The sequence below is a fragment of the Lissotriton vulgaris genome, chromosome 7, assembly GCF_964263255.1.
Source record: "Lissotriton vulgaris chromosome 7, aLisVul1.2, whole genome shotgun sequence".
NCBI lineage: Eukaryota > Metazoa > Chordata > Amphibia > Caudata > Salamandridae > Lissotriton > Lissotriton vulgaris.
The window spans coordinates 1,645,874,722-1,645,886,883 of NC_141695.1; the positions used below are offsets into that span (position 1 = coordinate 1,645,874,722).

The following is a 12,162-nucleotide window of genomic DNA, read 5'->3' on the forward strand; positions in this document are numbered from 1 at the left end:
CAATTTGTGACTCTCTGTGATTGGCTGCAATCACAGCAATGGTAGCCTGCATTTCAAAATGCAAATTTTTTTCTTTTTAAAAAGGAGTTCATATTCTTTAAAGGAACTAGTGCTGCTTTGAAATACATTGTTTTGCCATTTTGAAAAAGTTTAGGGAGAGCAGGCAGTGGTCGACAGGTTCACTGCCGGCTCCCCCCAAACCTCTCAACATAATTTTGAAAGGGGAACGGGTCCTAAAGGCCCCCCTTCCTTTTTCGGAATCAGTTACCACTGCAACTCGGTGTCAGGAACCCAATGGTTTGTCACTGTAGGCACAATCCATTAATGCATCCCTTCCTGAATTGGAAATACGATTGGGACACCCCAATGATGCCCCCTCCTATTTGCAATTCAGACCTGATCACAAAAGTTCTTTTACGAGTCAGAAATAATTTTCAAATTTGTGAAAGGGCTTATGTACATAAAGAAAACCCCTTTTGAGTTTGAAAATCCTGTGATTTTGCAAATCATAGGGTTTACCATAGCAAAGGGCTTTGTCCATAATGTCTACAGTACATTCAAAGATTCCAAGGATGAGTTTATCTCTCTGTTTTTTCTATGCATTTCTAAATGTGAGGCAAGGTGGTTGGCCCCTACCTGACTGTCTGGGTACTAGAGGATTGACATTGGACAGGCACACTTTCAATAAGAACCATTCAAAAACGTGTGCATTGGAACCCTGACTAATCAGAGGTATTCATCGTAATCAAATAGTTTAGTAATTCGAATCTTGACTTGTTCTATCCATGGTGTGGTCTCCATTTAATATTTCAATTTGCTTAGAGTGATAATACAGGACTGTGCTTTCCCAAAAAGTGATTAGATAACATGAAAGTACAAAATGAGAGATCATGTTTCTTTACTGCAGCACCATGTAAGGTACATAAAGAAAACGATACTTCATGAAATGGAGATGACAGAATGTACAAATGCGGCAGCTTTCATCCTAGAGGGCTAATACTTTTTTCACGCTGGGATTAACCTGAGATGAAATGCACATGCTCACAATTAAGGATCTCAGTTGTTACAGAGGAACTGTTGAAACTGTCCATTTTATTGACAACTTTTAGCTCTGTAGCGGATGGTGATATCATTTGCCGGCTGCATCATTCCAAATCCGTATCTGCTTTTGTCAAAGCATGGGATTTTCTCATTTGGGTCTTTCAGTTTCAGATCAAAGTGCATCAGGAAGATGAACACAAATCTAGGATACCGGAGAAAAAAATGTTAAGAATTACAACAATAAAACAGCAAAAAGTTAGCTTAAACATTATATTTTAAATTAAATGGCACATACACCCCCTTGTTCACAGGAGAATGTTGCATTATTGTATCTGTGATTGCACTCTTGACAACAAATTTAACAACTGTTTTTCATGAAATGTGTAGCAGGCTGGCTTCGTATATGGTGCACACTTATTTTTAGTGGAGCATCTTGCACTAATCCAAACAACCCTTATTTTGATTTTTGTAGTCTTGGACAGTCATAGAAAGCTCTCTAAGTGGTAGCTGTGGAGAGCAGCATTCAGGCACAGTCCAGGAGGAATGTTCAGCAGCTTGATTTACCAGAATGAATCATATAGTGTAGGTTAAATGAAAAAGAACCACACAGTGTAGTTATAATAATAATTATATTTATTATACACACTCACTAACACATTGGTATATCTCCTACCCGGAGAAATCAACACAATACACACAATATTTCAAAGGTAAACAGGTAAGTAAACACAAATACACAGTGGTCTCAAGGGGGAGACCAAACTATATACTAAAGAAGAGGAATGTGAACTGCGACCAAAGTCGGGACTTCAACCAGAAGACTCAGAAGAGCTGGGGACACAAGGAACCACCTGTGGTAAGTACCCAGAAGCCCCATGGAGGCTGAGTGCAAAGTGGAAACACAGCCGCGTACTCAATGTAAGTCAATAGAAAGTCGTGTTTGCAGTTTGTAAAAAGAAGGTCTCATCCTAGTGGACCCTGAAGAAACCCTGCGGAAGACAGAAGGTTGAAGAGTCATCCCACCCTTGGTTACCCAAGTAACTAGGATACCTACACCAGGGAAGATGGGTGCATAGGTGCAAAATGACATCAGAAACAACCGGAGACCACAATGGAAGACTTCTGAAAAGATGCCACTGACGAAGAAGGTGAAAGAGTCCGGTGGAATCCAAGGATCTGTTCTCAGAGAGGAGTACTTGCAAGCAGACGGGACAGTGTGTATGCTACTCAGAAGTGACCAGGAGGCACGGAAGACCAATGCCCACCGATGACGGAAGATGCAGGAGTGATGACGGTGACCTTGTCACTGCAACTGTGGGACCACACAGTGGTGTCGAAGATCATGAGCCGCTCCCAAGCTGACCAAACTCTGTAGACGAGAACCAGAGGGTCGGTGTCCGGCTGGAGCACTAACAAGCCTTGGCAGCAGCAACAGACATGGTAAACAAAGAAGGTGCAGCGTTGGGAACTGCAAGGTCCAAGAGATTCACCAAGTGCAGGATAGTCAGAGAAGGCCCGAGCAAGCATGCAAGCCCACTGAAGCCTAATAAGACCCGCAAGAGGACCCATGGGTCGAAAGCACAGGAGTTGCAAGATGACCTTGAGAAAATTAAAAAAAAGATGCAGGACCGCGGTTCAGAGGATGCGTTGAGGACATAGATCTTGGCAGGGAGAGATGCTGGAAGATGGTGTTTTTGTAGCCTGGAGGACAGAGTCAACAAGCTTTGGCAGTGTATAGTCGACGCAGTGCACAGCCGTTCTGTTCCAGCGGCTCCGACAAGGGATACTGCCCTCAAACTTGCTGAGAGGACAGGGCAGACCTTGAGGGAGTTGCAGAACCACCACCTGTGTTGCTGAGCATTTCAGAGTTTGTAGGACGTCAGAGGCAGCAGACTGATCAGCTTAGTTACGGTGCCTGCAGATGCAGGGGGGGTGACTCCTTCACACCAAGGGAGATTCCTTCGGGTGTCCTTGATGCCCACAAGCCTGGAGAGGAATCTGGAGGAAGCACAGGCACAGAAGATGCAGAAGGCTGGCAGGACGTGGAGACCAGGAGCAGCAGTAGTCTTCCTTGGTGCAGTCTTGGTTCCAGGTGAAGGGCAACGAGGCCCAAAGTGCCCAGAGCGTAGAAGTTGAAGTTGAAGTGGTTTTGGGTTTGAATCTTGTTTCACGACGAATCTGACGTACCACCCTCAGGTAAGTTACTTATCTATAACTGTAGTTCTCCAGTATTGGCATCATTAATAGATTCACATGCTTGAATCATTCCCTGTCATCGAAGTGGAAGTCCCACAGTACATAAAAATCACAAAGTAATGACTTTAACATTGAAGTTAATGGAGAAAAAACATTCACATTAACATCTCGTCCTAGTCCTTACGAATGGTCCATAGTTCAGCCAGTCAGACAACAGCACTCTTCAGAACCCTCACCACAGAGGCTCCAGGCTCTCAGATTTTCTAGTGCAAGTGAAATTTAAAGTGTATTAGATAGCTAGGGGAACCTCTATGGGGTAGGAGGGTGGGTAGCAGTTATGCTTTAGGGATATATTAGTATATGAGACAAAAAACATACATAATCCATGAACGTTATATATTAATATAAACTTATATGTATATATATATAGTCTGTTTAGTAACAGGATATCCTTTCTTGATATTTCTATGTGCCACAAACAGTTAGTCTGCTTTGCAAATGCTGGTGGTCTTCTGCAAATGGAATTAAATACATCTCTTGATATCCAAGGAGTGTAATTATCTTTCCGTTGGTGTTTGGAGATTTGGGAAAAAAAGTTTTTAAGATGAAAGGCTCATTCAAATAAAAATCCAATGGGACCCTAGGGATAAAAGTTGGATTGGTACGAAGGTTCACAGTGTCCTTTGTGAAAGAAAGGGTGTCAAATAATGAAAGGATGTATCTCGCTTACTCGTCTAGCTGATTTAAGTGCCAGCAGAAAGGAAGTTCTCCATGTAATATATTTGAGCTCTTCTCTATAAATGGACTCAAATTGTCCTTTCATTAGTTGAGCAAGCACAATGTTGAAATGCCAAGACAGAAGTGGCTGCTTTATTGGCGGGAACATTCCAAATAATTCTTTTAGAAATTATTTTATGGCTCTTGAAGAGCAAAGCAATTGTGAATTATTATGTCGTTGAAATCTGGATATTGCGGCAAGGTGGACCTTTATGGAAGAATGAGAGAGACCGGACCTTGCCAACTGGAGGTAAAATGTGAGTATTTGCTCTGGTGGTGAGTGAATAGGATGCACCTTGGAGTTTGGGCACCTGTGACAGAAAATTTTCCTTTTGAGTTTGTATGTTTTAATAGTGGACTCTGCCCTAGCATTAACAAGGACTTCCCGGCAATCAGCCAGGATAACTAAACTGGCAAACTCGTACTGTTCAGGAGCCAAGCTAATAATCAAAGAGATGTCGGTCTGGATGATGGATCTGGCTGTGGCTCGTCATCAACAGGTTCGGTATTGGCCATAACTGAATGAGTTTGCACTTCGAGAGAAAGAGGTGTTCAGTAAACCAGAACTGGTGGGCCCACATAGGTGCTATGAGAATTATCCAGCAACGGAATCGGAGGAAAAGCGTAGGCATATATCTTTGGCCATTTGATCAAAAATTCATTCCCCCATGATCCCTGTTGGGTTAGCCAACTGGTGAAGTACTGGCATTTGCGGTACTGGCTGGTGCAGTTCCCACTCGTGCAGAGCTTGCCCTGCTTAGGGAGTCTGCAAGAATATTGACACATCCTGGAACATGTTCCGCTGTTAAGTTTATCTCGTGTTGAATTGCCCAGTTCCATATTTGCTGAGCTTGAAGAGACAGCAGTCAATCTTGTTCCACCCTGTTTGTTTAGCTAGTGCATGCTTGTAGTATTGTCTGTCTGAATTAACACTGGTGCTTCTGAGATTTTTGAAAGAAAAGACTTCAGAGCCAGGAAAACAACCTTGAGTTCCAACAGGGACTGTTGTTCGCCGTACTATTTGCCCATGACTGTTAAACCCTGTAGATGTGCTCCCCAGCCTTCTAGAGAGGCTTCTATTGTAATTACATATTGCGGAGAGTCTATTTTTGAAGTATGTTTAGGAAGTGCCTCCACCATTGAAGCGCATCTTTCATCTGTGGTGTTATCCGAATGATATCCTCGAAGGACCCCGAGATCCGTAACCATTGACTGTCTAGTTCTTCCTGTAGGGAAGTCATGCGCAAACAGCAGGTGGGAATGAGGAGAATGCAGGAGTAAAGCCTTCCCAGTAGAGATTTGTGTTTTCATTCTGAAATTGACTTTTTTATGAGGAGTAGAGCTGCCAACCTGGGTATCTTTTCTTGACTTTCCTGCGATGTGAAGGCCTTTGCCTGTAGGGTGCCTATAGTTGCTCCTAAAAAAGTTCTGACCCTTGAAGGAATTAGTTGAGACTTTGGAACCTTGATGGACAACCCTAGAGACTGGAAAAGAGATAGGCACTTCTGTGTATGTCTGCTTGCCACTGCGGAGGAGTTCGCTTTTATAAGGCAATCGTCCAGATATGGGAACATTTTAATCCCTGCTTCTCTTCGATGAGCTGCCACCGGTGCTAATACCTTGGTGAACACTCGAAGTGCTGAGTGAAAGCCAAAGGGCAGACCCCAGAATTGATAATCTGTGCCGTACACTCTAAAGCGTAGAAATTTCCTTTGTTTGTGGTAAATGGGGACGTGGAAATAGGCGTTTTGAAGATCCAAGGTAGTCATGTGATCTCCTTGATTCAAGAGTTGTAGCACCGCCTAAGATGGGGTGCCTTTCCCCTGATTTCTTTTTTATGAGAAAAATTCTTGAATAATATCCTGCTCCTCGTTGCGCACTTGGTACCAATTTGATCTCTCCCTTGCGCAACGTGATTTTTATCTGAGACAGTAGTTCTGTTAGATGAGACGGCGAAGGGTCCTGAGGTGGACAATTTGGAGGAATCTGTTGAAATTCAATGTGTGCCCACTGGAAACTATATCACGGACCCATCTGTCTGTTGTTATCGTAGACCATTTGGGGAGTAAACAGGAAATCTTCCCATTAACTTCTAGGGAAGGGGTTTGATTTGTGGCCGACACCAGGGGTTTCTGCTGCTTGGTGATGTCTCTGCCTCTGAAGGATGTCTTTCCTCTAAAGTGCTTGTAGGAGGCAGCAGCTGGTCGTTGATGCTGTTGCGCTGATGAGTATTAGGTTTGACCCTGATATGGCTGCTTTTACCAGTTGTAACCCCTCTGAAAGGAAGATGAGCCACACACTCGAGCTCCACAAAAAGGCTGTCCTTTAAATTGCAGGGTGCCTAACACCTTCGCTGCGTTCATATTCTTTTTATTGCTTGCAGAGCCTCATCAATGTGTTGGCCACACAGGGATTCGCCATCATAAGGCATATCGATTGCCTTAGTTTGCACCTCCTGGCAAAAAAAGTCAATCTCAGCCATCCCTGTTGTCTTAGTACTTCCACCCCAGCCAACCAATGGAAACCTGTTGATGAAACATCTACAGCACAGTCTATTATCTCCCCTGAGATCCTTTCTCATTACTGAAGGATTTTTCTTGCTTCTGCCCCCAGGCAGCAGATCAATAAAAGGTGAAAGTTCCAACCACCATTGGTGGTCATATCTTCCTAGGGAGACATCCTTTACTACGCAACCTTTACAACGCAATATTTTTACAACACAGTTTTCACAACGCAAGGCGTTACAACGACTTGCGCTGAATGGCGCTGTACATTAAGGAATAGTATGATTTACAATTCCAACACCTTCCCTAATGTCCGCATAGACTGGAGTTGGAATAGTAAATCATACTATTCCAAAGTCCAGCGCCCCAAGCACAAGTCGTTGTAACGACTTGTGTTGTAACAACCGCAATGTAACATACCGCATTGTAATGGAATTTGTTGTATGGTCATATATTCATCTACCTAATATTGCAAGTGAGTTCTCTACCCTAACTGTGGTCACTGCCATAGTGGAGAACCTCTTGCTCATGGTGTCAAGACGTCTCCCATCCCTGTCAGGAGGGGTGGACAGGGCTGAAGCAGGATTTCTGGCATGACGTTGTGCCACCTGAGAAATCACTGAATCCGGCTTAGGCTGCCCGATGAGGACGCATTAGAGTTATCGGGTGCTTTTATTTCTTTTCTAATCTAATATAAAGAATTTTGTTTGAACAAAAACGCGTCTTGCTGGGCACTTGCCGTCAATGATAACGCTAAGAACTATGCAATAAACCGCACAAAATTATTCAAGACACGCTGTGGTCCATACCTGTTTGTTGGGGATTCCGGGCATAACAGGATTGTGGTATTATATATATATATATATATGCGCGAAAACTCCAAACACCACCTCCAATCCCAGCTCGGATCGGCGAAGCAAGCAGGAGACGGACCACCAGGATAAATTACAGGTTTCTTTATTGCATTTTCAGCTGGGTAGAAGGGCAAGACGCGTTTCGGGCTGAAACAGCCCTTGTTCACATGCAAAAGACCAGATGTAACTTTTTACTTTTTATAATGCTAGTGACCCACCTGCAACCCGCCTCCAATATGGTCATGTGACCATAGAGATGGAAAACATACTATGCGTACATCATCTTATGTGCAAAATACGCCAGAAAAAACGGAATATGAAAGTTAAACATATATTAACACTGTAATCAGAAGCATGGTTGTAAAATCGTAACAAATTGTTATAACAGGATAAATCCTTATTTCTAATATCAGTATCAAGGCGTTATATTGTTGCATAATACAAAAAGACTGCACATGGTGTATGTCAACAGTACAATAAGATGGTAGGGCAGGGCAGGGGAACTTATAGTGCTACTATGGTGACACTCTGTCGATGCCTAAAGTGCGAAAAATTATATTACATGTGCAATTAAAGTGGGATAAAGTGCTGTAGTGCATGATAAAATCAACCTGTAATTGTAATGCATAAATGCCATCTTAACAATTGGGAACAAACAGAACCACATTTTGTTAGATAAAAGGTTAATTTTAAAACATTACAAAAATGGTTAAATCATTTATCATGATTAAAAAAGTGAAAGATCCTAGCGAATAGATTGTTGACTCACATGACAAACCTGATTCATAAAGATCAATGCGGCTTCATCCCGACGCGAAACACTACCCACAATATTCGCAGGCTGACGAGGCTGATGGGGGCTCGGTTGTCGGACGACACTACTCCATTCGTGCTATCTATAGATATCGAGAAAGCCTTCGATAGTCTTGAATGGGACTATCTGTATGAAGTGATGAGGCGTTTCGGGCTAGGGGAGGGTTATATCAACTCGACCAAAGTCCTGTATACAGAAGCCACGGCTAGAGTTAGAGTGGGTTCATTAATCTCGAAGCAATATCCGGTACGACGTGGCACTAGGCAGGGGTGCTGCCTTTCTCCCCTTTTGTTCGCTCTGGCAATGGAGCCTTTTGCAGCGGAGGCCAGGTCCGGCCGCCATTATAAGGGGTTGGTCTACAGGGCCAGACCGCATGTCATCTCGTTGTATGCGGACGACTTGTTGATGTTCTTGGCCGATGCGGAGGCGGAGTTGCTGGGGGCGAGACGTTTGCTGGAACTGTTCGGGCGGCTGTCGGGCCTGAGGGTCAATTGGCCCAAATCTTGTCTGTACCCGTTGAGACAGGGAGAGCCGTGCACCCTCACGGCGCAGGAACTCCGGTGGGAACCTCATTGCCTGCACTATCTCGGCGTTTATATCTACCACACTCCAGCGGATATGCTGGATGGTAATATCAATCGCTGTATTAATGCCTTGAGGGGGTGTATGGACTTCTGGGCTACTCTCCCACTCTCACTGGCTGATCGGGTCTCCTTGCTTAAGATGGTGGCTCTGCCTAGGCTACTATATTACTTTAGGACTCTCCCGATATGGGTGCCGGGCTCAGTCTTTCGGCGCCTGAGATTGCTTGTCATAGCGTTTTTATGGGGCACGGGCAGGCGACGAATAGCTCTGGATACCCTCTTGCGACCCAAAGATGAGGGAGGCATGGCGGTGCCTGATTTCGAATGCTATTACCTGGCGGCTCAACTGCAGACTTTCACACAGGAGGTCGCGAGGGTGTATCGAGGCCCGGAGCATTCTAGAGATGAGGGTACTCCGCGGCATGTGCTAGCATATATCACGCTGCATCAGAAGCTATTGATTAGGGATCTGACAGTGGAAGAATAGACGTTCCGACTTTGCTGGAACCGAGCGCGCAAACGAGCGGGCATCCGCCGCATGTATGCTCCGGAGATCCCGCTGGGAATGGTCACGGCCCTGCCTCATGGTGGAGACTGGTCGAGACTGCTAGGCTGGGAAGAGGCTGGGGTTCAGATGCTGGGCGATTTGTATGAGGACGGTGCATTGCTTCCGTTTCAAGAGTTGCAGGAGCGGTTCGACCTCCCACGAGGTGATTACTTATTACATGCAGCGATAACGGGCGCCATGCAAGACCATTGGGCAGAGGGATTGCAGGAACCTGCGACCTCCATGGCGTGCCAATATACAATGATGGCGGCCGGAACCTTTAAGGCGGTAACCTGTCTGTACTCCAGAATGTTGCGGGAGGCCTTGCAGACGCTCACAGCTTTAAAAGCTAAGTGGGAACTGGACCTCCAAATGGAGATCCCTGACGCCACCTGGGGCCAATTACTGCGGAGGGCGCGGAAGAGCTCGAGGAACGCTAGGTTCCAACTCATCCATTTTTATGTTATCCATCGGGCATACCTCACGCCAGGGAAACTGCGGCAGTACTTTGGAGTGGAACAGGCGGCCTGTCCTAGGTGCAACACATTGGGGGCAGACCTGGGACACATGCTGTGGGATTACCATACCTTGGGGGAATACTGGCACGAGGTTGGGAGGGCCTTAAATAACGCCACGGATAGGGAGATACAGTACACCAAAGCAGTGGGGGTGCTACACTGGTTTCCACACATGTCCAAAAATAAGACTACCAGTAGATTCATAGATTTGGGGCTGATTTTGGCGAAGAGGGAAATAACAAGGAATTGGAAATCGAAAGTGGGGCCCACATACAAGCGATGGTATGGTGAATGTCTGAGGTGGGCAGCCTGTGAAAGCACTTTAAGGTACCAGATGGCTAGGAGGACCGATGATGAGAAAGCCGTGGACAGAGCGACAGCATGGGAAATTATGGTACAGGCACTCCGGGATGATAATGATGAGGAGGAAGGAGAGGATACGGACTCTGTAGCAGCCGACCCCATTAGCGCACCTAGGAGCACACCTTAGCGAATGTTTACTTCCTCCTTACACACACCAGACCTTATTTTCTCTGGGATTCTACTATAGCGCTGCCACGGGGGGGTGGGGGGGTGGGGGGGGGAGTTTGGGAATGCGGGAAGTTGGGGGGGGGATGGTTGATAGGGGGTGGGGGAGGGGTGAAAATTTCAAAAGCAGTCCACGTCTTCCTGTGTATATGGCTATGGACATTGAACAATGAAGCGGGAAATGATGGACTCAGTATGATTGTTGCTCAGTCTTTTACCTGGAGACGTGAATGGCATGTTAGGGGGAACGAATTGCTTATGTGCCTTACTGCTATGTTAATTGGATATTTCATAAATATATTGTCTGTACAATTATTTTGGTGCTGCAATAATTTTTTTTTTTTTAAAAATGATTCAAAAAGTGAATAAAACACCTTGTGTATAAAACAGTTATTACCAAAATCTGATAAAAAACACAGAATAATATATATACATACACATCTATGTACACAAGAAGAAACTGTAGAGCTGATAAATACATACTAGTGACTAACAGGGAACCTGACTAGCCAATATGAAACAGAATTTCCAACTTTAAGGATCACTTATTCAATCACAGGCACAGAATATCCCACCAGGCAACAGGGAACCTGACTACCTTGGGGCTGAGGGCACATTTTGAGAAATTGGAGAACAAGAAAACTAGAAAATAGAGCCCAGATAACATACTTCAAAAGAAAATATGCAAATCCTCGGTATTATTGAGACCATTTGGCCACTTGCTGTCATACTCGAGGATCATACTGGATTCCAGTTGTCTCAATTTCAATTCTCTATTACCTCCCCTTAGTAATTTTGGTAAGCATGGGCGGATTTTGCGAATTCGCGATTTGCGAATTTGCGTATTCACAAATTTGCAATCCGCAAAATCCGTGAACTTTCGCGAATTTGCGGATTTTTTCCTTTTTTTGTGTTCGCAAGGGTTTCTGCCAGTTTGCGAGGGTTTTTTATCAGTTCGCAAACGCGAACTTACTTGTCGGGTCGCAACGGTCGCGACCATGTTGTTTCTACGTCTGGTTCATCACAGCACCCTCTGTTTCACCACTGCCACCCTCTGGTTCACCCACGCCACCCTCTGGTACATCACTGTCACCCTCTGGTTCATCACTGTAGATTATGGGGGGAAAAGCACACCTGCCCTGCCTCAACTGACATGAATTAATTTGGGGCTGATTAATGTGTCACTGAATTTGAGCTGGCACCTGCTTCCTTAGCTGTAAGTGCTTCCTGATTAATGATGAGCTTGAACTTTTGCACCTGCGACGTGTTTTCAGTTTTGCAAAATTCGTTAGCACACCTGCCCTGCCTCAACTGACATGAATGAATTAGGGGCTGATTAATGTGTCACTGAATTTAAACTTCCAGTCTGGCACCTGCTTCCTTATCTGTAATTGCTTTCTGTTGCAGTGTAATTTTTTTTAACAGGACCTTTGTGGCATACTTGTAGCTATTCTCTGAGCCTGCTGTGAGGGTCAGAGCAGGGTCATAGAATAGTTGCAAGTAGGCAACTGAACTCTGGAGGGGCCCCTCAGGAAGCACTACAGGGAATGGTTACTAATGATGAGCTTGAACTTTTGCACCTGCTGAGTGCTTTAAGCTTTGCAAAAATTGTTTTTCTGCAATTTCGCGGGTTTCGCGGGGCGCGAATTTGCGCGAGATCGAATTCGGAAGCCGCAAATTTGTGCGAATATGCGATTTGTTTTTTTGCGGCGTGTTAGTTCACGTGGTTTTTTGCGTTTTCGCAAGCCGCTGGTAGCGCAACGAGGCGAAGTTACCCTAGCGGTCGTACATGGGCGCGG

The 12,162-nt window shown here is 45.0% G+C and overlaps 1 protein-coding gene across 2 annotated transcripts in view; it reads right to left on the bottom strand.

The window, feature by feature from the left end:
* Window positions 1–874: 874 nt before the first annotated feature.
* Window positions 875–12,162, bottom strand: part of PTGIS (prostaglandin I2 synthase) — an 844,398-nt gene continuing 833,110 nt past the window's right edge. For both annotated transcript variants that reach the window (XM_086932627.1, XM_086932628.1), the window contains exon 10: window positions 875–1,243. In XM_086932627.1, the coding sequence (XP_086788753.1) occupies window positions 1,093–1,243 (151 nt within the window). In that variant the 3' untranslated portion in view covers window positions 875–1,092. The remainder of the gene's footprint in view (window positions 1,244–12,162) is intronic.